The sequence below is a fragment of the Mustela erminea genome, chromosome 6 (genome assembly GCF_009829155.1).
Source record: "Mustela erminea isolate mMusErm1 chromosome 6, mMusErm1.Pri, whole genome shotgun sequence".
In the NCBI taxonomy this organism is placed as follows: Eukaryota; Metazoa; Chordata; class Mammalia; order Carnivora; family Mustelidae; genus Mustela; species Mustela erminea.
This window is the reverse complement of record NC_045619.1, coordinates 102,761,143-102,788,541: the sequence shown is the minus strand read 5'-3', so window position 1 is coordinate 102,788,541 and position 27,399 is coordinate 102,761,143. Positions and strand designations below refer to the sequence as shown.

General features: G+C 50.2%; 1 protein-coding gene across 2 annotated transcripts in view; it reads left to right on the top strand.

The window, feature by feature from the left end:
• The window catches only part of NTF3 (neurotrophin 3), a 66,696-nt gene extending 43,145 nt beyond the window's left edge, over nucleotides 1-23,551 (top strand). The window contains exons 1-2 of one of the 2 annotated variants that reach the window (XM_032349037.1): nucleotides 2,956-3,025; nucleotides 22,445-23,551. In XM_032349037.1, coding sequence (XP_032204928.1) covers nucleotides 3,002-3,025; nucleotides 22,445-23,239 — 819 coding nt within the window. In that variant the 5' untranslated portion in view covers nucleotides 2,956-3,001 and the 3' untranslated portion in view covers nucleotides 23,240-23,551. Of the gene's footprint in view, nucleotides 1-2,955; nucleotides 3,026-22,444 lie in introns of those variants that run through there. The other variant, XM_032349036.1, reaches the window with a different exon arrangement.
• The last annotated feature ends 3,848 nt before the right edge of the window (nucleotides 23,552-27,399 follow it).

The window sequence follows — 27,399 nt, the reverse complement described above, 5'->3', positions numbered from 1 at the left end:
GTATGCATATATTTTGGGGAGATTCTAGCCCAGTCCCTATCTTACTTTTTTCAAAAACAGTGAGCCCAAACATTCCATGAGGGATTTCAGCCTTCTTTTCCTTTTCTTTTTTTTTATTTGTTATTTTAGAGAAAGAGGGCACAAGCAGGGGGATGGGCAAAGAGCAAGGGAGGAAACCTCAAGCGGACTCTTCAATGAGCACAGAACCCAACATGGGGCTCGATCCCATGAGCTGACATCAAGAGTCGGACACTTAACCGACTGAGCCACCCAGGAGCCCTGCAGCCTTTTTTTTCTTTACCTTTTCCCTGCCAAGCTCTTCCTATATCCTGTACAGCTCCTGGGAGCAGATGTTTTCTGATCCATATATGGAATTGTGCAGCTCACATTGTTCCACGCACTGTATTAGACACTGAGGTTTCTGAGGTGAATGTGGTGTGGGCCCTGGCCTCAGGTACATTGAAGCCCAGTGGTCTCCTAGAGCTGCAGGAGCCCCTGACCTGCTAGGAAGCACTCCTGGGGCCTTGCCCCAGCCCAGCCCAGCCCATCACAGCACTGGCTAAGGGGGCATTTTGGCCCAGCCCTAATCTCACATCTGTAAGTCCTATTGGACTTGCTTTCATTTGCAGGTTCTCTGGGCTTCTGCATCCCTCCCATGCCTAGGAATCCCCAGTCTGAGACCGTTGCTGTGCCAGGTCTAGAAGGAGGGAACCAGGACCAGGAAGACTTGCTTGGAGGCATCATGGTCTACTAGTAGGTAGAGAGGAAGGGAGAGAGGGGAGCAGGCTCAGGTCCAGAGGGCCTCCGGACCTCGGGGCCACCTCTTCCCACCTTTCTCTATACACTTGCCTTCTTCCTTGCTTTTCCTTCCTGAAGAGAGGTAACTGTGCTGCTTCTGGGCAGTGGGCTAGGGTTGCGAGAATTAAAATTTTTCTTAGTGATTTTCTTTATTTATTTGACAGAGAGAGAGAGAGAGATCATAAGTAGGCAGAGAGAGAGGGGAGGCAGGCTCCCTGCTGAGCCGAGAGCCTGATGCGGGACTCGATTCCAGGACCCTGGGATCATGACCTGAGACAAAGGCAGAGGCTTTAACCCACTGAGCCACCCAGGCTTCTGAGAACTGAAATTTTTATTTTCCCTTTTTAGCAGATGAATTCTTTCTTGGCAGTTGCTGACACAGAATTCTGTAGGAGAGATCAATCAGCCCCATCAGTCACCATCACCCAGGACACCCAGAAACTGCTTCCCCCAACCCTCACATAAGCAAATTCAGCGGTTCACTGGGCCACTTTCTTGCACTTGACTCTGAACAAGTATCTTTCCAGGGTGCAGGTAGTCCATATCAACAGCTTTTGGAGAAAAGTGAGCCTGAAAGGGAGAACCTAATAATAACTCTACCAAGGAAAAATTTAAATGGTCATACTTTTTAAAAGGTTCATCCTTTTGTCCCAGGGATTCTGTTTCTAGAATCTTTACCACGAGCTTGGCACTCTTGTAGATGCTGGGGACACCAGACATGGAAAGAGAGCTTGCAGTTTACTGGGGGAGACGGACAGTGAAGGCATGTTTATAAACAATGGGGACGTGCTGTGGGATGCAGTCGGGGGTTGGGATAAAAGCGGGGCCAGACAGACAGATAGGAATTAGCCAGGAAATGGGTGGGGAATCCACGCAGAGGTGAGAAGGTACTGGGGGCCTTTGCAGAACTGAAGACCCTCCCAGGGGCTGGTCCTCCCCTGTGGCATGTAAGGGGAGAACAAGGAAAGTGACACCCCGAAGCCAGGCTGAGAAGGGCCTTCTGTGTGGCCAAAGAATTTGGGCTTAATGCTAAAGGTTGTAGAAAAGGACACATTTTTACAGTTGGAGAGTACCCAATAAGGCTCAACTTGAGAAAGCACATCCCTTTCCAGTGTGGAGAAGAAATGCCAGGGAGTCTGGGAGAGGACAAAAGTGGGGTCTCAGAGACCACCTCATAGAGTCTGCTGATGTCACCTGGCAAGAGAAGTCGCACGGACCATAGAGGGGTGGGCTACGCAGAAAAGGGGCACAGGCCAGCAACAGAGGAGACACAGAATCACCTGGAATTAAAGATCAGTGTGATGTGGGGGGCAGGAAAGGGCGAAGACAGGAGCAGCGTATGTGCCCTTGCCTTCGAGCAAGCAAGGAGGCCAGAGGAGGAACAGGCTTGGAGGAAGGCGATGACATCGGCTGGGGTCATACTGCCCTCGAGCTGTCTCTGATACACTCAAGTGGAGATGCCCCACGGGCAGTTGCATCCACAGACGTGGAATCTAGGACTGAGGTCCGTGCTGGAGGCAGGGATGTGGGAGTTAGCCGCACAGGGACATGCACGCACGAGTGTGCAGTCACAGACACAGATGAGAAAACAGGATCAGGGGAACCACGCTGAACGTGTGAGAAGGTCCGTGCTGGTGGCGGTTGGACAGAACCGTGAGAGTGCTGTCACAGCAGCTGATGGAAGGACTGCAGGCGTCCGTCTGATTGACACGAGGTGCTCAGGGCTGTCCTGGTAACGCCGCTTTGTGAGTCACGTGGCACCCTGGTGACGGAAGGTGGGGATCCTGTCTGTTGCAAGGGACTGAGGAAATGGACGGAGTGACATGTGCTGCTGTACAAGCCTGGGCTAGGACAGGTAGTCATCCTTAGAGGAGAACAAATACTTTCTGCTTTTAAGGTTGGCAAGAGATGGACACTATGAACCAAAGGGAGGAAGTCCATAGCGGGGAAGGCTAAGGATAGAACCAGGATGGAGGCCCGGACGGAATGAGACATCTGAGCAAACGGGAGGGAGTGGGACCAGCGTGTCACCGTAGGTCCTAGAGAGGGCTGGGACAGGGACACCTGGCCACTCAGAGGAAAGAAGGCTGACCCAGAGCAGGCTGGCAATGCCGCCTTTCCCCCGACCACGTGATCAGCCGCACCTCCTTTCACTTTCGGGAGTGTATGAGTTTGGGGCTACAGGATCCGTTCCTCCAACCATATGCATTCCAGTGGGTTCCAGCAGGTAAGGAGTTAAGGAGTTCCTATCTGAGGGGCTCTGTGAAGTAGAGGCAGGGTTTTCTGTGTTCTCAGAGACCTCAGGAGACAAGTGTCATTTTGAAACAAGTGTCCTCTGAGGAGCCAGAAACACCAGCAGGCGTTGTTGGTCCACAGCTGGGGCTGAGTTGAACCTGAGAGCGTGAATTTGCTGGGCAGCAAATATTGTGTTTGTGCTGTGCCTGCCTCTGAGCAGCCCAGCAGTCAGGAGGGAGGGCAGAGGCTCCAGGGCACCTGACACCCGAGGCAGACATGCCCACAGCAGGCGGATCGGGTGAGCCCACACTCCAGGCCGTGACTCATACCAGCAGTCAGCTCTGTGCACAGAGACGTTGACTGCAGCTCTATTTACGAGAGCGGAGAACTGGAAATAATAAATTTCCTACAAAGGTGTGTAATCCAGCAAATTATAGCACATTCCTAGGATGGAATATTATGTAGCCATCAAAATTTTAATATGATGGGAGAATGCTTCAATTATGAGATGAAGAATGTCACAGAACACCATACATTAACCATTCTCAACTATGGAATGCAGAGAAAAACTTCTCATGTGTTTAAAAAAGGCTGGACACAAATATTCCATACTGATACTTGTGGGAGCTGATAGATTTCTTTATATACTTGTACATTTTTAGAATATTCTTCAATATGCTCTTATTTTATAAAGAAAAAGACTCTCTAGAGAAATTTATTTAAGGAAAAAATTCTTTAAACATAAGAAAGGGTGTATGAAATCACAGTTTAAATTTGTCTCCTTGGAAAACCATTGTAGGGAGTTTTTTAATTCCCTCAGGACTCACCCGAGGAACACCACCAGCCTGGCCTGGTGTCTGAGAACATGGGTTTTGGGGTGAGACATGCCTGGGTTTGAATCCCAGCTCTGCTACTAATCTTCATTACCAACTCACTGTATGGGATGGCCATGGTGCGATCTCGGGCAAGCTACTTTCTCTTGGGTGTGGTTTCTTTCTTTTCTTTTCTTTTCTTTTTTTTTTTTTTTAAAGATTTTATTTATTTATTTGACAGACAAAGACCACAAGTTGGCAGAGAGGCAGGCAGAGAGAGAGGAAGGGAAGCAGGCTCCCTGCTGAGCAGAGATCCCGATGCAGCTTGATCCCAGGACCCTGAAATCATGACCTGAGCCGAAGGCAGAGGCTTTAACCCACTGAGCCACCCAGGCGCCCCTTGGGTGTGATTTCTTGATTTATGAAAGAGGGAGAGCAGTAAATGCCCCCAGTCTCATCTTTATAATTCCCAAACCCCCGAAACTCAAAAAGCCGGTGTCATTTCTTTGAGTTACAGCGGATCCATTTGGCTGCAAAATACGACCTGAATCTCCCTCCCTTCGGTGAGCGTTGGTAATTTTGCAGCAGAAATATGAGGTCGTTTCATCGTGGGGTACTGCCCCAGGCCTATTGAGAGTATTAGGTTATATTCATACAGGGTTTCAGAGAAGAGACTATGAACTGGGGGACCTTCCTGGGAAGGTTACTGTAGAACTAAATCAGTTATGATTGTAGAGTTCCCAGCACAGTTCCTGACACGGAGTCATGCTTAGTAAGGTTAGCTAGCATCTAATTAGTCTTGAACCTTCACTAAGTAGACTGTATGATTGCTGCTTGCCCTCTTTTCCTTCTGTTCCCTTCCTTATTGGGACCTGTGAGAAGACTGATGTGTGGTTTACTCTGGGAACGTAGGCCGACATGGTTTAAGACACAAGAGTGGGAAAAAACGGGAATATGCAGCAGGAAGTTCTGCTGCCTCTTTTCTTCTTCCGGATTTCTAGTTTCCTGGAGAATAACCCATAGGGAATAATGCACGTTCCTAGAGCACCCAGATAGTTAAGAGCTCATCAAAGGACAAATAAGGCTGATGTCAAGAGTTTAATCTCAAAGCATATGTGTTCACTGTGCGATTGTGATATAATTATAGCATGGTTGCTCTCCATTATGTTTCTAGCTAAAACTAGTCTTATCTATAGTATTTTTAATTGAAGAAAGATCTTTCACTGCTTCCCATAGGAATCCACAGTCAGATTTTTTTGTTGTTGTAAGCCCTTCTAGTATTCTTTCAAATACAATTCAGTTCCCAAACTTTGATTTGCACTCAACCTTTTCAGAAGCATGAGTAGGGTACACACTGAGGTCATTACTTCTTCCTTTTCCTGGATGAGTGGCACTTCATAAATTCTGTTGGTGTGGCATTAGCCAACTATATTATTAACATCACCAAGGGGAATTAGACTGTATCATGTTTATAGGATCAAAAGCTCCACGTTCTGAATCAATGTCAGTGTATTTCCAGACCCTTCAGTGTGACCACAGCCTGCTGTGATCCCCTGCCTCCAACCCCATGACTCACCCACCCTGGGGTGGAAGTTACTCGTGGCTCCCACACATCTCTGCGGCCTCATCGGCTTCCCTGCGGTGGAGTTTCTGCCCTTGCAACATCAACATACTGTCCCAGAGCCTCGGGTCTGCAAGCAGCTTTTTTGCAGTCGGCTCTATTAAATCCAGTTAATCTGGTCATTTAGCCTGCAGGCCTGGAGACTCCTTACTGCGTGCTTTCTAGTAAGCTGAAGTAGACCTCCCTCACAGAGACGGCTCTAGTGCTCTCTGAGTCAGCCCAGAGGCAGAAGAGCTGGTCGGCCGGCCGGAAGTGGCGGCCCTACAGGCTTTTCCACCTGGATCCATCAGGTCCTCGTTGGCCCCACCACGGCATGCCCACCGTGGTGTGTCAGGACCTATTCCTGCACATTCCTGGGTTCCAGCTTCTCCTCCAGATTAATCCATTCATTAGCACCAAATTGCAGCGTGCCTCACCAAGCCCGTCAAGCATAATTGGAGCTTCTGAAGTCGGATCCCCCAATTACATTCGTTCAGCTGTCTCATTAGCCACCACGTCATCCCAATCCGTTGTCAGACATGTTTCCCTTCATGACTGTTGTCATTTTCTTAATGCAGGTATTGTGGAGAAAGATCGTTTTTAACGCGCACTTTTGCTTAACCTGTTGTTTGATCTCCAGAACGCAGGAAAGCTGTACACTACAGGGAGGCCGGTTGAGGGAGGGCGGAGGTAGGGGTGGTTTGTAAAGGAGTAGGTGCAGAACTTAGGCTGATGGCAGGCCCCATCTATCTACCTGGACGGGGGATGCTCTTGTAGCCCGAGGTAGCGCAGCTTCGGAAATGACCCACTGTATATAAAATGGAGCATCAAAGATCAGGTGAGCCTAGAGGAAAGTGCAGTGTGCATTTTGTACTGTGGGGGCTGCCCCAGAGTTCACAGCTGAAGGATCTCTGCTTCCTGGGGCATCACGGGCATGTGGTCTGCCCTCTGGACTCTTCAGGACTTTGGTGGTAGAGAGGGTTGTCCTGGAGGAAGAGTGTAGGACCAGGAGTCAGGCAGCAGGGATTCGGGTTCTAGTTTTACCTCCAGCTGTGACAACACCAAGCCTTATCATTCACCTGTATGCCCTAAATTTCTCAGCCTTAAAATAGAAATACCCTCTTTTAACTGTTTTAAAGATTTTATTTATCTGAGAGAGTGCGAGTGAGAGAGAGAGAAAGCGCAGGAGTTGGGAGGGCAGGGACAGTGGGGGAAGGAGAAGCAGACTCTTCACGGAGCAGGGAGCCTGATGCGGGCTTTGATCCTAGGACCCTGGAATCATGACCTGAGCCAAAGGCAGATGCTTAACCAACTGAGCCCCCCAGGCACCCTCACAAATGGCCTCTTTTAATTTTCCTAACTCCATCTAGACCAAAAAACCTAAAGGCAGTAGGATGTAAGTTTGACCGTCCTTGGCATAGAGCAGGTGCCTGAGTTATATCCCTTCCTTCCTATAAGAGAGTTGATGTTTCTGTCATGTCCCCAGATGTGTTTCTCTGCCGGGGACCCACATGTCTATTCTGTAAGGCCCTGAGCCCTGGTTCTAGCCCCTGGGCCCACGTGTTTTCTCCACTTGCTCCTGGCTGCATCCATTCGGTTAATGGGGGGCCTCACTTCCTGTCTCAAGGTACTCTCCTTGCTCTCCAGAGTACCTGTAGGGACGAAGCCATTAAATGCAAGTATGCTTTTGAGGAAGAGAGGCTACACGCAGTCCTCAGGCTCCCTGGACCAGTCTGAGGTCTTTAGCCCTTCCAGTGCAACCCTTCCAGAGCAGTGGAAATGCACAAAAACTAGTGCGAAGCCATGCCTTGTATTTTTCAAGAGTCAGGCCCAATCATCCAAAGATACATCAGAAAGTCACAAGGGGTGGTGGGGCAAGGAGGTGTGGTGCATGGGGTAGGAGTGGGTGAGGAGGGACAGAAGGTCTGTTTGTATCCTCATGAGGAGTATTGGAAGTTATGTTGGAAAAATCTCTTCAGCCTTTACCATGGTGGCTAGCCACGGGAGGAGGGGGGAGCCGGGCTGGGAAGAGGAAGACAATAGAATGCTGTGTTGCCTTCCTATAAAAGCACACTCTTAAGCAAATAATGTGGCAAGCTCAGTCAGAGCACTGCTCAATTAGCCCCAGTGCCTAAAGGAGGGTCTCCCTGCAGGGGCGGTGGCAGCTGGCACGGCGGGCTGGGGCAGAGGCACGCAGGAGGCAGACCTGCCAGAATCCTAAGTGGGAATTTCCTGGGACGGAACACACGGAGCGCTCCAGCGAGACCCAAACCCACGCTGCTTGAGCAGAGGGCCTGAGAGGGGCTGGATGGGCTGTTCTAGGGAGGGGCGGTGTGGGGCGCCCACAGATGATGTGACCAGAAAAGTGAGTGCAAACGTTTCATGCACAGAGTGACCGACATATGGAACGTGTTATCGGCAAGGGTTACAGGCTGGAGGAGCTTCTAGAGTTTTTCAGGGGTGGGATGGGGGAGGGGGAAGCCTTCAGAAACTCAAGGAGGTTTCTAAACAAAAGGAATTTGAGAAGGGTTGGAGAAATAATGAGAAATGCAAACTTGACCCAGAGTTTTTCTTTCTATCTCCTGGGCTTCTCCCCTGCCTGTCCTTACATGTTTCCAATTCACAGGGACTGAGCAAGGCCACTGGAGCCATGTGCCTTACTTTTTAGATGAGCAGAGCTGGCGTGGTGTGTGTGTGGTGGGGGTGGGGGGGTAAGGAGGAGTCCCAGAGCCATCTCTCAATCCTCTGTGTGCAAGGGGCCAGAAACAGAGCTCAGCCCAGAGCCTTGCCTTAGACACCCTGTGGGGGGCACACAGATAGCACTGGAATGATCAGAGGATGATATATTCTGATCCCCTCACTCTAGAAGAGCAAACTGATGCCCAGAAGGTTCGGGGAAAAAAAGGCTTGTCCAAGGTCTCACAGTGACTACCAGCTGGGGAGGGCCCCCCATCTTTGGAGTCCTCTTAACCCTTGAGTTTTCTCCCCTTGTCAGCATCCCTCTCCCAGCATGCTGCACACGCACACAGTCACACACTCCACACAATCACACCATACACACGCTCACACAGATATTCACATAGGCACACACACACGCACCATACACTCACACGCAGATGTATGGACATACATACCACACAAGATATCCATACAGACACACAGACTCACCACATGTGTGCACACACTTACCACTCACACACAGATATCCACAGAGACTTGCACACCACACACCCGCACAGACACACAGATAGTAACGGACACACATCACACACAAATATTTACACAGACATGTACACATAGACACACCACACACACATACACACAGATGTTCACACATACAGACACACACATTACACACTCACATGCAGATGCACACAACACACACAGATAGTCACATGGACACACACATTTATGTGCAGATGTACATAGACATATACACACAGACACACACAGGCATACTCTCACACACACACACACACACACACACACACACACGCACACACTCTGCCCGGCCTGTTTCCCAACAACACATGCATTGGCTGGAATTCCCGCCCTCCCCATCTCTGAAGACCAAGGGTCACTGGCACCGCCCCCAACCACCCACTCTTAGAACGAGCCACAAATGGCCCAAATGATCAGGCCAGTTCTGTGGGCCTCGACAGCATTGCCAGAAGCTCCTTGGGAACCTGAGTGCTCCTGCCATCAGGCTTTCCTACGGTCCCTGATCTCTGGTTACCTGCATCACCAGCTTGATCGCTTCTCTGGTGGGTGGGAAGAAGATGGAGCTACAGCGCAGATCTGGGGAATCTCATCAGGGCGGAAGAGTTTCTAACATGGATCGAGGTGTGCCCAGCTCTGGGGCTACGGTGGTGATGTCTTGGGAGGGGACACTGACTCCCAGGCCCCTGTTTTTCCCTAGTCAGGAAAAGGTGCCTCAGGCCAGGGTCCTTTGAGTCAGCTGAAAAACCCTGTTCAGTGAAACCTTCTCCGCCTCTCTGTGTCTGCCACCCTCATTCCCTCTCTGCCTCCCTCCTTCTCTTTCATATACACAAGCACACGTGCTCGCGCACACACACCCTGAAGCCTTGAACGGTAGAGCGGGGCTTCACACCCCTGCTTTGCCACTTCGTAGTCAGGCCCATGGGGACTGCGGCACCCCAGCTGGAGCACACCCTCCGGTGACTGGCAGCTCCCGGGGACCCCTCCCCTTCACAGTTCCAGCCTCAAGTCGTCAGCAGTGTGCTGGCAGTGGTCCTAGAGGTCCATTTTCGATCTGTCCTCCAGGAATTTACTCAGACGCTTCTGGGCAGATTTCATGAAATGTCATCATTGAAACTAAGAAATGACACATTTAATCTGTATAGTTTTTTCCAGCTCTGAGTGTTTGCTTATTTTCACTATGTAACAAACCACCCCAAGCTTAATGGCATAGAATGCAACCATTTCACATCTCTCATGATTTTGTGGGTCAGGAATTCGGGGACTGCTGGGTCTAGTGATTTTTCTGTGCCGTGGGGCCTTACCAGAAGTTATGCGGTAGCATTCAGTTGGCTGATGGGCTGGTCTGGATTATTTGGGTCAGTTTTACTTGTAAGATTAGCACCTTGACAGGGTCAGCTAGAAGACCATCAGGGGGTGCCTCTCCGGCATGGTGGCCTTGGAACTGTCACGTGACTCACACGGTAGCTCAGGTCTCCAACAACAGGTGCAAGGTTCATGCCCTCTTAGGGCTGAGCCTTGCAAGTCATCTAGCATGACTTCCACTATACTGGAAGTCATAGGGACCACCACATAGTGGCCACACCGGCTACCCCCATATAAGGGGAGGGCACGTGGACATCACCTCTAGGCAGGAGTGGCCGCAATGAGAAGCTGTTTTCAAACTAGCAACTTGCTTGTGTGTGATATCTGGCCCCAGTGTATTTTCTGGCTGTACTGTCTTATAGACTGACCCATTTTTGATATCTGTTTTATCAAGAGAGCCTCTAAATACGCTTAAAGCTCTCCCAAGTTTCTAGCATTCCACATATGACCAGCTTTCTTCTGAGAGCATGTGCAGCCACACTCAAGGCTTGGAATCCCCAGAATCATAACAATGGTTAGAATTCAGAGAAGCTCTTCAGAAACAATGAGGTTTTCCAACATGATGGTCTTGGGGGTGTTGAGGCACAGGAAGACCAAAGGGAGGGAAAAGTCATCAGGGTAGACATGAGGCCTTCCAACAAGATGGCAGAATCAGACATGGAAAGGAAAATGCACAAAATCCCAAAGCCCTTGAGGAATGTGGATATCACTGAGGGATGGTGCTGATGTGACACAGATATTTGCACAAGGAAGCAGGGAAGGATTCTGCTTCTATAGGCTGCCTCTCTGGCTGGGTCAGGCTATGAGCACTCCAGCCCTCTCACACTGTCATGCTGAAGGTGCCATGCTGGCCCGGCTCACCTGGGACCCTTCTGCCTCTTAGGGAAGCCCTATAGGCAGTGAGCCTTGTAGACAGGTTTCCCTCCTGGTGTTCTTAAATATAGTGTCCTGTGTTGGTTCCAAATGAGCAGCATGGGGCTGGTCCTCTGGAGAGCTGGCTTCTATTTCTGGCTCTCCCACCAACTTGTTGCTTCATTCGGGGCAGGTCACTTTCCTGCCATAACCTTCCCAGGCTACGAGAATCCGAGTGGATTAGGATATGGGTGCCTGACTCCATAGCTTCAGAGAGATGCAGACAAAATGGGGAGGACCAAAAAATGAGACCCGTAATGAGAATCACTTAGTCTGACGAAGGAATGGCTCAAGGTTGACAGAGGATAATAGAAAAATAGAGTATTCCTGCTCGAAGGAGCCTTTAAAACGCTTCAGTTTGAGGGGCGCCTGGGTGGCTCCGTCAGTTGAAGCATCCAACCCTTGGTTTGGACTCAGGTCTTGAGATCAGCCTTGGTCTTGAGATCAAGTTGGGCTCCACGCTCAGTGGGAGTCTGCTTGAGGTCCTCTCTCTCTGTCCCTCCCCCCACTCATTCTCTCAAATGAATAAATAAGCCGGAATTAAATATTCTTTCATTCAAGAATTCTTTACCTGGGATCTGTGGGCCTCTGGGTGAGGTTTCGGGGAGTCTGCACAGCCTCGAAAGTTTTCTGAAAAGTTTTCTTTTGTGCGCATGTGTATGCTGCTTAGGGGAAAGACGCTTTAGCTTCTGTCACATTCTAGATAGTGTCAATGATCCAGAAATGGTTAAAAACCCCTGCTTTATTCCACCAGTGTTATGTAGTATGATTCCTAACCGGGAGGGATAAAGCGTGCCCAGGTGAGGCTCAAGTGTATACTTCCCGTGGTCATGGGGACAGGGGAGACGGGACTGGTGTGCAGTAGATAGTGACCAGAGCTTCGTGTGTGGGGGACAAGGCCGAGCGGTGAAGAACTACCCTGCCCGAAGACCAGCGGCACCCCGTGGAGAAATATCGGGAATTGAGACCCTAAGACGAGCAATGATTCTCCCTTTGCCACAAAACTCATGGGTGGCAGAATTGGGTTTTATTCATAAATCAGAGCAGGAGACGTGCCAGGAGTCCACGTTATTTCATTTCTCCTTGCCAACTGCAGATACACTACAAAGAAAACCAAAGAATCAGATATCTGCCTCACCTTCAAAATACCCAGCAATTTTTAAATAAAAAGAACCCCTGGGTTTTTGGTCTTCTTCACCATCAAATAAGGAGGGAGGAAAGAAGCATTTTACCTCTTGGGAAGCTGGGGGTACATCGAGGAGCCTGACAGCCCTAAGCAGTGTAGGTTTATCTTTCAGCCACTGCAAATTGGTGACACCAGGCTTAGACTGTGAAACATACTCTTGACACTTCAGAGCCTCTGTCCTGCATGTCCCTTTCTCTAAAAAGGGAAGAAGCATTAATATAGCAGCATGGCGCTCACTGCCTAGTTCACTGCAAGCAAGTGGCAGGTCACTTAGATTCTTCGGAATGAACTTGGAGGTGTGAGGCAGTGTTGGCTAGAAGTAAGGCCCATGGGGTCGTCTAGATGGGTTGAGACGCTGGCTCTACCCCTCCGTTGATGTGTGAGCTCAGACAACACGCCTTAATCCCTCTGAGCCTCAGTTTCCTCGACTGAGAAGTGGGGATAATAATCGTATCCGTGAGGATTAATTGAGATAATCCGTGTAAAGTGTCCCACAAAGTCCTTAGCATGTGGTGCGGCTCAGTAAATGCTAGCTAGCCGTTATTACAAGCTATTATTATGACTGTGTCTGTGATTAAAGACAGCTTTGGGCTTGGAGTGTTGGTGCCAAAATTGCTTTCAGAGGACAAGCTCTGGGTTGGTTTCTGTCTCGCCCAGCTGCCCAGAAAGAAAGCCGTAGACTGTTTGGGGGAGCGGAGTCATAATGTTTATGAAGTGCCTACTGCACACTCCGGTTTGGGTGGAAGATTGATTTTCTTCCTGTGTGCACATCCCAGCATCACTTCATAAGCGGGCGAGAAGAGGCTCAGGGAAGCACACAGACATCTCTCCTGCCTCGGTTTCCTGGTCTGTCAGGGTGTTCAGATGAATGACGGTGGCCAGGGTGAGCATAGGGGAGAGATGCCCAGAAGAGTAGAAAGAAGCCGTGGCTCTCGGAGTCTCCAGACTCCTGGAGAGGTAGTTCAGACCAACGAAAGCCCGGACCATTTGCCAATCCCTCATCCTCATGAAAGGAGGTTGGCTGTGGGGCCAGCGGGAAGCCTGAGGGGGAGACAGAGGCTGTATTTGACACAGGCCCGATCGCCAAGCCTGGAGGAGAAAGGCTGCCATCTGACCACACCGCAGCCAAGTCTTCATGGGGCCAAACCAGTATGGTTTGGGTTGATCCTGTTCTCCTGCCACTGCTCTGGTTGATGCACAGGGGTTTGGGTGTTGCCAAGGCAGCTGCGGTCTTGGTTTGGAAGAGGCATCCAGAGCGTGGATGGAAGTCGCGCTTCGGGATTTCCCTGAGCTTCCAGCTCTCAAGGTGAAGCCTACTTCTTTTCCTGCCATTTTGAGACTCATTCTTGGCTGGGTGGACAAAATAAATAACTTATCATCATCATCGTCATCATTACTTATTATATTTATTAAAGAGCAATTACTCAGCAGCCCCTACCTTGTAGTAATACTAACTTAGAGCTAAAGAACTCTGCAGGTAGTGCTGATGTCCAGCTCATGAACCCAACCCCAACATGAGGCACAAATGTAAAGCAAAAGGTTAACTTGGACAGCTATTCTCTGATGTTGAGATTTTCATGTCAGCTGTACCCCTCAGCTGTCTATACAATGGAAGTAAGCTTCTCTTGTGTGTTTTCACACTCGGAAAACAGGGTCTCCCCTAATGCAGAAAACAAAACCAAAATCAAAATGTTTTAAGATATTTCATGACGCAATAATTTAGAAATAGCCTGGCTGTAATGTCTTGGGGACTACAATGTCTGTGTGTGTATGTGTGTGTTTGCACACGCACTGATGCCCCCATGTGTGCACGTGTGCACGTACACACACACACACAAGGCCATGCATGCACTTTTATGTGCAGTGGAGGGTGAGTGTTACGGCCCAGAACAAAGAAAACTAAATGTAACAATACATTATGGCCGGTAGATGATTGACTCAGATTTTCTCTGCAGAACCTTCCTTGTCCAGCCTCTGGCCATGAAAGGACAATTTAGTATGCAAAGGATAAAGTAAATCTGGATTTCCTGGGGTTTGTGTTGGCATACGAAGCTCCTTTCAGATCTCTTTGCCAAGACAGGGCCACGCTAGAGGCTTCCGTGGCCTGGGGAACAACTGTGCTACCTTGCTCTTGGAGCTGCTGAGGCACACTGTTTTGACGTATGCCATACCTTCCGTCTTTCACTGCCTTGGGGCCAGAGTGGAGACTAAGCTTTGAACAATGTAAAATTCCTCTTCCAACAGCTGCACAAAGCAAACTCACAACTCTCAACTTCCATCTCAGGGCATCGAGCTTGGTTTTTGAATACGGACTCTTTGTCCATTCTGGAATCTGCCTTCCTCATTTTGGGGCTCCCAAGAGGGACCAGTTTCAGAAATTCCTTCCTGAGGGAGGTGAGGAAAACTTCTGAGGTGCTCTGATTTGTTTCATTTCGTTCTAGAATAGGCCTTCCCTGTTGACTGTGTGCCTCGTTCCCCCTGGGAAGCCAGCAGCCCCTGAAAGTTGAGGACCTTGGCCTATCCCAGATCTTAGGCCACGTATTGTCCCTGTCCCAATTTTTTGTTAAGTATTTTAACAAGAGGAACAGGAAAGCAGTCCATCTCCCTGCCTCTGCTCTCTCATGTTTGGACTGCGCAGGTGCGGTCTCCGCCCAGGGATCAGAGCTCTCAAATGAGGTGTCACCAAGTGAAGCACGGAGGGGAGGCTCTTCTTCCAATCACCGCTCACTTCCGGTCCGGGGGAACACAGAACATGCTGGTCGGCATCTTCTGGGCATAGCCATCCCCTTGCTCTCCGGTCCTGGCTCTGTTTCTTGCCCTCTCTGAAGCTCAACTTATGTAGTTTTCTGCCTTGTAAGACAGGGAACCTAAGAGTTGCCTCCACTCCAAAGGCGTGCTCAGAGTGAATGAGGTGGGATTTAGGAAAGACCGTAGGGCTATAGGGGAAGAAGCCAGGGCCGTGGAAACCCACACTGCCCTTGTCATGTGAGTTCATTTCTCCTTTACTCCTTGTAGCCCTTCCAAGTCGCTCTTTCCCTTCATCCCTTTACAAGCATTTCCCTCCCTTGTTGGTTTTGGATTCATCTTGCCCCCAGTGAGTTACCCTACGTGTTTCCAGTTTGAATCTCATCGTGCTATTTCCAGGCTGCCAACCCCCACGGGTGCTGGGGAATAATTGGTCTGTCCTCGCCGGTGTTTGTAGCACCTTCCCTTTGAGCGTCATCTGTGCATTTTAATTAATCTGCCACTTTTTCCTCTCTCCTGCTTCCGGATCATTAATAAAGAGATTAACCAAAACCAGACCAATCCCCAGTGGAGGCTCCGCTGGGATCTCTCTCTCCCGGCGACCAGCCTTGTCATGGGTCAGAACATCTTCATATGGCCCCACTGACTAATTTTCAGGCCCCAGGACCTGGGTTCAGAACAAAGCCAATTTGAATTAATTTTGCAATTAAGATATGGGGAACATGCTTAGCCAGTCTTCTGTATGGCCTGAGTTTAATATTTCCACCACATTCCTTTCCTTTTTGTCATTCTCCTTTAAATCTGTCGCTTTCCCACCTCTCCCCCTTTCCCGTCCCTGAATAAGATATTAGGGTTATCTGGCAGGATGTAGTCTTTTGAGCCCTTGACATTAGTCAGTGACCATGTCATAGCTGCAGGAATTCTCCAAAGAATTAGGCCCTCTGGATACAGCTGGACAGTGTCCTTGTTAACCCAGCCAGAGAAATGCATTTGCCTCCAGATATGGCCACACCAGAAATAATGAAATCTCTTGAATTTGCATATTTAAAACTTGGCACATTAAAAAGTGCTTCCCTTTGATCTCATGCCTCCTCCCTGAAGACAGCTAGAGCTCAGCCCCTATGCCTTATTTGTAAGTCACCCTGATTTCCAGCACTGGCGCCAACGCCAGGCCTTGAGATGGGGCATCTGGTGCTCCGTCCACTACAACACATGGCCTCTGCAAGGATGGGTGACCCGCAGAGGAACGGGGCCAAAGGGGGACAGGAGTTTGTTTACTTCCATGGCAAACACTCTCACAGGGAATATGGGCAGGAAGAAACAGGAGTGGTGGCCTCAAACCCTAGAAGCTCTGCCCAGAGCTGGGGATTCCTGGGGGAGGTGCTCAAACTCCCTGGTTCCAGCCTCAGAACTTGAACTTTGTCTGGAAATAAACTCTTTGGAATGTTCCAGAGCAGGGACAGACAGACCTCATAGCATAGTCCATAAGGGCATCAATTCCCGAGCCAAACTGTGATCAAATCCTGAGTCTGCTGCTTGTTAGCTGGTTAGTAACCGTCTCCTGCCTCAGTCTCCCCATCTGAAATGGGAAATGTTAGTACCTACCGAGATTAGAGATTTAACGTATGTCGGTCCCTGGCTGATGTTCCCACTCCAACCAGGCTAAACCTTCATTCCACAAGTGGAGCAAGCAAGGGCTCCGGATCCACGATCAGGAGGAGACACATGTGCCGGGAAGCTAGTCATGGAGAGGTAAATTAGAACTCAAAGGAGAGCACCCCAGGTGTTCATGTGTGACAGGACAGACAAGGGTGGCTGTGGGCCAGGTCCTTCCCACCTCACTCCCCACCCAGCTTTCTTTTCCATTTCAGCCGCTTTGCCCAAAAACCCTGTGTGTGTGTGTGTGTGTGTGTGTGTGTGTGTGTGTGTGTGTTGTAAACTGAGCCAGAAAGGAGAAATCAGAAATTGCTCTCTTTTGAGTATTTTGAGGGATGGTGAAACCTTGTAGGAATGTTGCTCCAGGGACTGAGAAAACACCATATGTGGGAAAGCATTTCTAAGTGAGGAAAATAGCATCTGCTAGTTGGTCAGGATCTTGGAAAACTCTGAGCAGGGGAAATGGGCACTGGGGAGAGTGTAGGAAGGGGGTTTTACTGAGGTCTTTAACAGGTCTTTTTCCAATTATAGCCAAGAAGAGCCTGGGGACCATGGCCTACTTCAGAGCCAGGCCTTGTATTTTCTTCGGGAAAAAGAAAGCAGGGTTGAGTGGCTTCCAGACCAGGCTTGGCAGAAGCCTGTGTGGGATCTCGGGCCAGTGAGCAGTGTCTTGGGCAAGTCTCGATTGTGGTAGGCACTCATTCACCAAGTAGACCTTGAGACTCTGCAATGGACCAGCTCTGTGCTAAGCAGAGGGCACTTGTGGATGAAGAAGGCTTGCCCCCCGCCCCAGCCAAGAGAAGATATAAGGCCAATGATAACACAACAGAATGCTTGGATGGGGTCCTTATTAACAGCGACCAAAAGAGAAGGACCATAGAGGTCCTTCTAAATTGAAAAATTCACCGACGTGCCTTGCCTGGGTCACGGCAGTCAAGCCAGAGCTGCCTTCCTTTCTTCTCTCCCCACTCAAGGGAACTAGCCTTCTGGAGAAAACCCATCCCAGAAGATGGGGGAGGGGGGGAAGTTGCAGGCTTTGGTGACCAGAAGGACCCGGAGATCAGATCTAGGTTCTTACCCCCGGCCATATTCAGAAACACCACTTCACATTTTCCCATGCATGTTTGCTTTTGCGATTTTCCTCTTCTTTGTGCTTCCAACAGGCAATAATCTTTTCTTCTCCCACAACTCGTGTAGCTGGCCTGAGATCCAAGCACTTGCTAGCAGTGGCATTTGGGAGAATGCTCTGTGTTGGAGCAGATTGCTGTGGGCTGTATGCGGAAAAGGAATTCCTGACTCCCGTTGCTTGGTACCTCGTACGTGAGTGTGGAGGACAGGTGTACAGCGACTCTGCAGCCACAGAGAACTCAAATTCACATTCAACGAATATTCCCAGGGTACCACTCCATGCCAGAGACTGTGCTGGGAGCTCTCACATAGATTTCATCATTACCCGCCATGATAATGTTGCTTTTGCACAAGCCACATTTATTCACTGAGCTTTAGAACCAGGTGTCCTCTGTCATTCTCTGCCATTACTGAGGAGACTAATCTCAGATGACTCCCTCCATCGCCACCCTGGGCCTCAGTTTTCTTACTTATAAAATGAGGGGTTTACACGGGGTCCTTTCCAGCTTCAGACATCTGTGTTTTGGAGAGGTCAGGTAGCACCATTCCTTGGCTTGCTCACTGTGAAAAAACTACAAGCAGATCATCAAGGGGATAGCCATAGGCACTCCTGCTGGGTTTTAATGCAGCCTTAAAAGTGGGTTAGAAACCCTTACCAGTCTGCACTTGATTTATTCCCCTAACTTATTCTCAAGTATCATGGTAAGGTTTTGGATTCAATGGTAAGAAACAGCAGAGCTCCAGAAATAAGTAGAACCAATGCTAAGAGGCATTTGGAAATGTTCTTACATTATTAATTTTTCGTGTGTGTCTCACTCCCACCCACAGTGGTGGCCTGATTTCTTTGTGTTGAGTTTCTGTGCTTGGGACCCGAGAGGAGCTGAGTTGTCTAAAAGAGTCGGGAGACCTGGGTTCTAATCCACACAATGCCTTGGGCTCCCGGAGGCAGGGCACAGTAAGGTGGGGTAGTAGGAGCCGTCCGCGCCGGGACAGCATTGAGTGTTGTCCGGGCAGAAGCTAAAAACGGTAATAAAATCAACTACAAGTCATTCTGCTTTTTAGGATCAGCATACCCTGGCAGTTTGGGGCCATTTCCATGATACAATGTTTCTGCCTGACAATCCTGACTTCTCCCACTGCCCCATTTAGTTCCCACATTTCCATTTTTCTTTTTTTTAAGATTTTTTATTTATTTGAGAGAAAGAAAGCATAAGTGGGGTGAGTGGCAGAGGGAAAAGCAGGCTCCCCGCTGAGCAGGGAGCCCGATGCCAGGCTCGATCCCAGAACCCTGGGATGACGACTTGAGCCAAAGACAGACACTTAACCGACTGATACACCCTGGCGCCCCTCATTCCCACAGTCCCTGGTTGCCACTACCCAGAGGAGGAAAGCAGGTAGTCACGAGAGACTTTTCAATTTGTGCATCCCCAGTGGGCTCTCCTTGCCCCCCAGACTGCTGCTGAAGTTATGGCTTCTGCCCACAACTCCGAATGTGTCTCCGCCCATGAAACGCTCGTTGGGCTTTGCCCATCCCTCCCAACCCAAAATGAATTTCTACTCTTACCTTCATACAACTTCACCAAAATGGAACATTCTAACTCCTGCAGCCAGGGCTGGCTTCATGGGTGTGCCACCAGTGCCTGTCGTCCAAGGCCCTGCACCCCAGAAGGGGACCCTACACTCAGGGTTTAATGCCCTGTGGTGGTCATTTGGAAATTCTTAAGATTTTATCTTCAAATCTGTGTTTTGTAAGTGAGGTCTGGTGGGACAATGGAGCATGTACGTGGGGGGCTTGGAGAGTTGGCTGAAAGGCAGTCACCCCTCCTGCCACCACCCTGTCTCTAAATTGTCTCCTCACGAGGCCCTCCAAATCAGGTCGCTCTTCTGCTTTCAGCCCCCCTCCCTTCCGTCCCTACCTCTTTACACCCAGACCTCCACCTCCACCGTGTGTTCAACGTGTGTTCACCATGTGTTCACCGTGGTGTGGACGCAGCGGGGAGGCACAGGCAGGAAGGGTCTCCTGGCCTTAGAGGAGAGGGAATCTAGTGAGTAGAGCAGGGAGAGCCCTGAGGCTGGTCATACCTGCCACCACAGCCAATCAGAAATATGCCGCAGGAATGCAAAGGAAGTGATGGTTGCCGCATTGGGGGGCTCGTTGCTCTTTAGGGGGCTTCGTAGAAAAGTTCACTTTCCAGCGCAGCACTGAAGAAGTAGTGTGATTTCAGCAGGAGAGCTGAGGAAAGCGTGCCGGCAGAAGGGAACAGCACGTGCACACGGCTCCTAATGCTTGTTACGCAGCTTTGGAAGAGCAAATGGGCTGGGGCCCAGGTGTGCACACCCAGCCACAACCTGACAGAAAGGGCCACTAGGCCGGGAGGGCAGAGGACCCCTCTACCTTGTGCGTTTCTCTTCCTTCTTCAGCCGCCGTTAGGTTTTCATCGTCTATTCAATGAAGGAGCTGGATTCAATGCTTTCTTTACACAGCTCTTCTACACCCGAAACCCTTTGCTTCTGAGTTCAGGCCCCAGCCATAAAGACTCTCCCCTTTGCATCCCCAGTCCACCGGCCCCATCCGTCTATCTTCCTGTCCGGGGCCCCTTGTCACTCCCTGGCTGGTCAGTACATCGACTCTCATTCTCTCTGGGAGCCCCCCCTCTGTCCGTCTTTGATCTCTTTCCCTATGAGCAGGTACCCTGTGTATTCTTTGCTTACAGTGGCTGGGCTTTGGGAGGATTTAATAAATTGTTTTCTGATAGACTCTTCATCCCAAATTGCTTTATTGCAGCTGTATTCCCTTTGGATAGGGGAGAAAGGGCATGCAATTCTAGTTGCATGCATGCTGTACATTTTGTGTTCAAGGTTCGTTTTGTTGGGCTGCAACATTGAAGGAAATGTCAATTATATGCAGAGTGGGAGGGAGAGTAGTTATCCTGTGGGAACCACTTTCTTAGGATAATGGGATTCTTGGAGCAGTCTCTAGGGGTGGGCAGTGAATCTAGAATCCTTCTCTCAGCTTTGACCTTGAAGGAGTCTGTTGTCCGCAAGAGTGGTTCCCATGGAAGGAAGATGATCCCCTTATCAAAGAGGTGGGCCTCGAGCCAGGAGGAGGAAGTTGGAGCAAAGTGCTCGCAGCATTGCTGGCCTTTGGGGACAGGAGAGCAGTACTTCAGACAAGATGGGGAAAGAGGCCGCATCTGGAAGTCCCGGGAGCAAGTTAGTGTGGGCAAGCTCAGACATGGGTACCTCGTAAGCAGGGTTGCTTCTCTGATTCCTGTGTCTCTCTTGTTTATTTCCCTTCTACGTTCCCCCTGGATTTACTAAAGTCTCTCGGCAAATACCAAAGGTGAACCAAGGGAAGGGCTTTTATTTTCCATGCTTAGGGCCTTAAAGAGGAAACCGTGAGGCCCTGGGGGCCAGTGAAGTGATAGCAATGGTAACTAAGGTTTGGCTACCTCATGGGGGTGGTGTGGATCAGAGAGCAGGTGGAGATCGCTCCTGCTGCCAGCCCTCCCAGCCTGAAGAGTCTCTTTCCAGCGCCAACCTTCGGAAAAGCTGGGCTTTGCTCTAGTGAGGGAGAAACCAGCCAGAAAGGTATCTGGAGATCAGCCCTATAATCCCATAAGGACCCAACGGAAACCGCGTGCCGAGGTTCTGCTCTGGCAACAGAAGGAGAGTGCGGAGGAGTTCAAGTTCCATTTAAATAAGGAGATAGCAAAATGAAAATGTAGCCCCCAAAGGAAACATTGTATACAAAGGGGGGAAAAAATGAATCCACAAGGAATCTTGCTGTTCCGGGCAAGTCCAGCCCATTAACCTGAGCTGGCTGTTGCTATGCCTCCAAGTCCTCCAGGTAGTGCTCTGCTGGGGAGGGGTCTCTGGGAAGCCGTTGGGGGCCCTGGTGAGGCATGTCCTTCGGCGAGCTCAGCCGGGCCCTCTCCGAGTGCAGGGCAGCCCCTATGTTCATGACCAGGGTGGGGGACCAGCTTCCCAGACGTGGTCTGGCCAGAGATGAGCCCGTGCAGATGTTGCAGTGCACAGGCAGGTGACCCGTCCCCAGCCTCAGGGTATTCCTTCCAGAGACCCAGAAGCTGCATCAGGTGTAGGGGAGGGCGGTAGAGCTATGTTCCTTAAGACCATTCGCAAGTCTGTTCCTGTTGCTAAAAGAATGCAAATATGCCTTCATAGTTCTCAGGTACAGCTTCACATTTTGCCAAGTTGGAGTGGACTGTGGTCTTCTCGGGCTCAGGTGATATTTAAAGAAGCATCCGGACAACATCTGCACACAATAGAAGTCTGCAGATGCTGTGGGGGGCTTCTGTCTAGGAAAGAGGGCGGAGGCAGAAGTTCTAAGTGTGAGTCTGCTCCTCCCTCTGCTTTGGAGACTCTTGGCGACCCAGGTCCTGTGGAAAACCCTAACTCTTCCACACCAAAGACCTCGCCACTTATGTTTTTGGTTTATTTAGTTTAAAAAAAAAAAAAAAGGATCTTGCCTTCTGTCGGCTCAAGGGCACGAGACACACAATGACATGTGCGCACATGCACCCCTCTTTCCCTAGCACACAGCCGCCACGCTACAGGAAAGATTACTGGGGGAGAGGCAGGTGAAATTCTAGGGGGGGGGAGGTACCATTAGATATTCAAAGGCGGTATTTCCCAAGGAGAGAAATCGACAGCCCTGGTCTCCCGACATCAGAGAGGAGCCTGGTCGCTCTCGCAGGGTTGCTCAACCCACAATGACATGGAGTGAGCTGCCACAGGCTCCCATTAACACCTGCATTTCCTTTTCAGATCTTACAGGTGAACAAGGTGATGTCCATCTTGTTTTATGTGATATTTCTCGCGTATCTCCGTGGCATCCAAGGTAACAACATGGATCAAAGGAGTTTGCCCGAAGACTCGCTAAATTCCCTGATAATTAAGCTGATCCAGGCAGATATTCTGAAGAACAAGCTCTCCAAGCAGATGGTGGACATTAAGGAGAATTACCAGAGCACCCTGCCCAAAGCAGAGGCCCCCCGCAAGCCGGAGCAGCGAGAGCCCGCCAAGTCGGAATTCCAGCCAGTGATTGCAACGGACACGGAACTGCTGCGGCAGCAGAGGCGCTACAGCTCGCCCCGGGTCCTGCTGAGTGACAGCACCCCCCTGCAGCCCCCTCCCTTGTATCTCATGGAGGATTACGTGGGCAACCCCGTGGCCGCAAACAGAACGTCACGGAGGAAGAGGTACGCAGAGCACAAGAGTCACCGAGGGGAGTACTCCGTATGCGACAGCGAGAGTCTGTGGGTAACCGACAAGTCATCGGCCATCGACATTCGGGGACACCAGGTGACAGTGCTGGGGGAGATCAAAACCGGCAACTCTCCCGTCAAACAATATTTTTATGAGACACGATGTAAAGAAGCCAGGCCCGTCAAAAACGGTTGCAGGGGCATTGACGATAAACACTGGAACTCTCAGTGCAAAACGTCCCAGACCTACGTCCGAGCACTGACGTCAGAAAACAATAAACTTGTGGGCTGGCGATGGATACGGATAGACACCTCCTGTGTGTGTGCCTTGTCGAGAAAAATCGGAAGAACATAAATTGGCATCTCTCCCCATATATAAATTATTACTTTAAATTATATGATATGCATGTAGCATATAAATGTTTATATTGTTTTTATATATTATAAGTTGACCTTTATTTATTAAACTTCAGCAACCCTACAGTATATAAGCTTTTTTCTCAATAAAATCCGTGTGCTTGCCTTCCCTCAGGCCTCTCCCATCTGTTAAACCTTATTTTGTGACCTGGCTCTCGGGAGCCGCTCTGTAAAATCTATGTACACCAGTATTCTGCATTCAGTATTTGTCAAGGCCATGACTGTCGTTTTAGTAAACTTGTTAAAATCAGATGCTGTCAGAGTTGTGTGTAGACACAATGATGCCCACCCCCTTTCTGGTCTACTTCATGTTTGATCAGTTCACTAAATGCCCTGTTGGCACGTTCCCTGGGATGACACACAGTAGCTTTGAGCTCCACGCTTCATTCCCGCCAGCAAGTTCACTGTCAGGGACTTACTCTCCTCTCTCGGCTGTTGCTTTTGCCAGTTAGAACTCTGATTTGCTCCAAGGTTACAGTCCCAGAACAGTAACAACAAACCTGGCAATTTTCGTTTTGGAAGTCTCTTTTCAGCACATTTGTTGTTTTGGGTTTGGGGTTAAGGGTTGGATTGGGCGGGGGGTGGGGGGCGGGCTATGGCTTTTGTTTTGCTTTCTGTAAGTGGTTTTGATCCATTTAGGCATATAGGAAAAAATGTTTTAACTATTTGTAACAGAATAATTGTATGGTTACCCAGAGGCCAGCTGAAACGGATCATGAAAAATCTACAGACAGAAGAGAACTTCCTCATTTGAGATCCTCTGGGCACGTGGCCTCCTCCCTTCTCTGGGGACCCCTCCCAGAGCTGCATGAGGAATTGGAAAATGCTCGTCCTTCAGAGTCAGACCTGGGTTCAAATCCTGGGTCCTCCCTTCCTTGTGACTGGGGGAGAGGCTTTGAAGGCTCTCCAAGTCTAGGGTTCCTAGGGCTGGAAAGTCACTTGGGGATTCTGCTAACTCAAAGAGTTGTCATGAGGTCTCAGTTAAATTGTCACTGTGGACTTCCTAGCATAGGGGAGGCGTTCAGATCGATCCTTCTCCCTTCCCTTCCTCTTCTTTCCTGGCTATCGTATTCCTCTGTATCATTTTTGGTGGGTTCATCATTCTGAGAGTTGTAAGTTCAAATGGAAGGAAGGTGATCCTGAGTCCCAGAGGGATCCCTGTGGTGAGGGCCACACCACCCGAGGAGGCAGGCCCAAGGAGGACACAGTGGCTCCTACAAGCCCTACCCCACTGGGAAGCAGACTCTCCCCCTGGTCCTACAGCCCGTAGACTCTCATCTCCCATCTTGTCGGAGGCACATGTACCCTGTGTTCTGCCTGGGATTACTGTCCTGGGTCTTCCCTGAATTCCCCTGCCTTCAGGATCCGAGTGTTCTCTGTCTCAAGCAGCCCACGCCCCGGAGATCTAACCCATGCCTAAGAAAATGTGTGTTCTTTATGTGGCATGAGCCTCTTGAAACAGCCTCCGCCGACCGCCGTGGCTTGGGTTAGGAGCACCATAAGGCAGCACTCGATTCCGGACGCCTCAGCTCCGAAGACGGGACAGGAGGAATTTGCCTCGCACCCACTTCTGCGGGGCACCTGCAAACACGGCCCCCGTCCTTGTCACAAGCCCGTTGAAGTAGGCATTATCACTCCAGTTTACAGGTGAGGAGATGTGGCTGAGGACTTCCCTCACCCGTGCCCACTGAAGGGCAGGAGGCAGAGCGAAGAGTTACATCCATGCTTGAAAAAGGACGCAGTCTCGTTTCTTCTTCACTAGTCCCCCTCATCCCCCCTTCTGTGCGACACTTGGCATGGCAGAATGAACATTACAGTCCTAGGGACATGGAAAGTGTAGTCGCCTGCACAGAAACCTTTTGTGGATCCTGCTTCAAGAGCAAGAACACAATGTACCCGCTGACAGAGGGACGGCTGCCTGATGGTCAAGCCCAAGCCCTCTTCTCGAACTAGAATTAATGTTCCTCGTCTGGACTTGCTATTCCAAGCAGGTGTAGGGGTTGTCTAGAGGGTCTGGCCTGGGAAGGCACCGTCCCTAAACAACAGGGCAACAAAGTGAGCCTGGGGATGAGATGAAGACCTTCCAGAAAGGAATTCCAGCCTTCAGGCCATTGCGACGGCTCTGCCCTCCCCTCCCCACCCTGTGCTGGGTGGCGGAACAGCAACGCATTACCCAGTTCCATGTGAGTAGCTTTATTAGCAGAAAAGGGCATTTAAGTGTTGCCAAAGTCAACATGTCGGGCTTATGGGCCCAGGGCAGAGCCTTCCTCAAGATTCACAGGAGGCCCCTTTCTGTCTAGTGTATGCACTTGCCATTGCTTTAGATCCATGATTAAGCTCTTCTCCGCCCTGGAGGAGACTTGGCAGGCTGGAGTCTGGCTCCAGGAGAATGCCACATTTGCCTTCATGTTTCCGTTCTGCCTGGTTTCCTGCTGGAGCTCAGGACACAGGCAGGTGTGCTGCGGTGTGAAGACCTTCACCGGACAGGAGGAAACAGGCTGCAGCCCTGCTTCCTGCCAGCAGCAGCCCCGTGTCCTCAGACAACTCACCTGTCCTGATGGGGGCTTTCCCGCACCATGAGTTTCTGCTGCGCAGAGGGCCGGTGGCCAGACTAGGCGATCCTCACTTCCTTAATGACGGCTGCCATGAGAAGCCCTGTGGACCGTCGGTGGGGATTCTCTCTGCCCTCCCTTAAGTCTCCCAGCTGCCTCCATCTACAAGCTGTGTGGACTTACGCGTGTGACTTAACCTCTCTGAGTTTTTCTCTCTTAGTCTGTAAAGTGAGGGCAGTGCCACGCCGTCAGAGTGCTTGGCAATGTGATGAAATCATCCAGTGCTTGGCTCGTAAGTTCCACTGAGTGTTACCGATGATGGTGGTGATGAGTAGCTATCGGGGGATTTGCACGGGTCTTCATTCTGGAATTCTGGTAGAAACTTCCAAACTTCCAGGTGGATTATTTCTGACTGAAGTGTATCCATCACTAACCCCATGGCATGCAGCCCCCAGGGGAGCATTTGCCCCATCCCCCTGCCCCTCTCATCAACAGGCCTTGACTCCTCAGTTGACACACCAGAAAAGGTATGTCTAAGCCTCTTTACTGTGATTTTCTGACGTGTGTGCGTGTGTCTTTTGTTTCTTCTTGAAAATGCGTGACACAGCTGCGTTCTTGCTACTCTTCATCTCAGTTATGTCCCACAAAGCTTTCTCCAGGTTGAACTTTGGTTCATTTGGTTCTTTGGGTTTTTTGGGTTGGCATTTTTGAAGCTTTCTTTGCCGTTCCCTTTCCTGTCTGGGTGTCTGTGTGTGCTTTTTGCTTTAGTCAGTCCACTTAAAAGCCCTCCACTGAGGCTTGTAGAAACCATCTGCTTTCATTTTACCACCCTTAAACACGTGTTCAGAAATGAAATCTGTGGAGTCAGTTTATGGCTACCTAGAGATCGTTTGGCTTCACCAGGAAGACGCATCCCCCAGACCTCAAACTCAAATGGCTTTGGGTATGCAAAGCCAATGTCAGGTCCTCAGTTAGGTGTGGCTCTTCCTCCCAGAGCCCAGCTCCGCTCAGCCCCACTGAGGGCACTCTGAAGCAAGAATAGCCAACAGCCTATAGTAGCCCCTCCTCCCACTCCAACCCCACCCCTACCTCCACCCACCCGCTCCACCACTGTCCTCTCCCCTGGCCCAAGGTCCTTGAATTGCTTGCTTCCTCAGACCGAGGACAAGCCACTGCCACGGAAGGCTGATTTTCTCACCTGGAACCTTCTTCAGCCTAACCCTGCATCTAAGGAGAGCCGTACTCTTTACACAGGCCTTCTCAAGTTATACTGGGCGAGTGGATGCCTCAAAAGGCCCACATGTTCACCACAGGCTGCAACGCAAGCCCCTCTGTGTTGACTGGAGCCCCTGGGTCCTTGTTTGGCTCCAGACGGAGGCTGGCCCAGCTGGGCAGAGCAGAACCACAGAGCAGGTTGGAAGGCCCCTAACAGGCAGTGGGTTTGTTTCCTTCACAGTTGGCCTGTCTTTGGTTACAGCATACGGAAGGCCAAGGAAACAAGCACAGATTTCCCTGTAGCGGGAGCCGGGCGTGTGAAGGAGCAAGG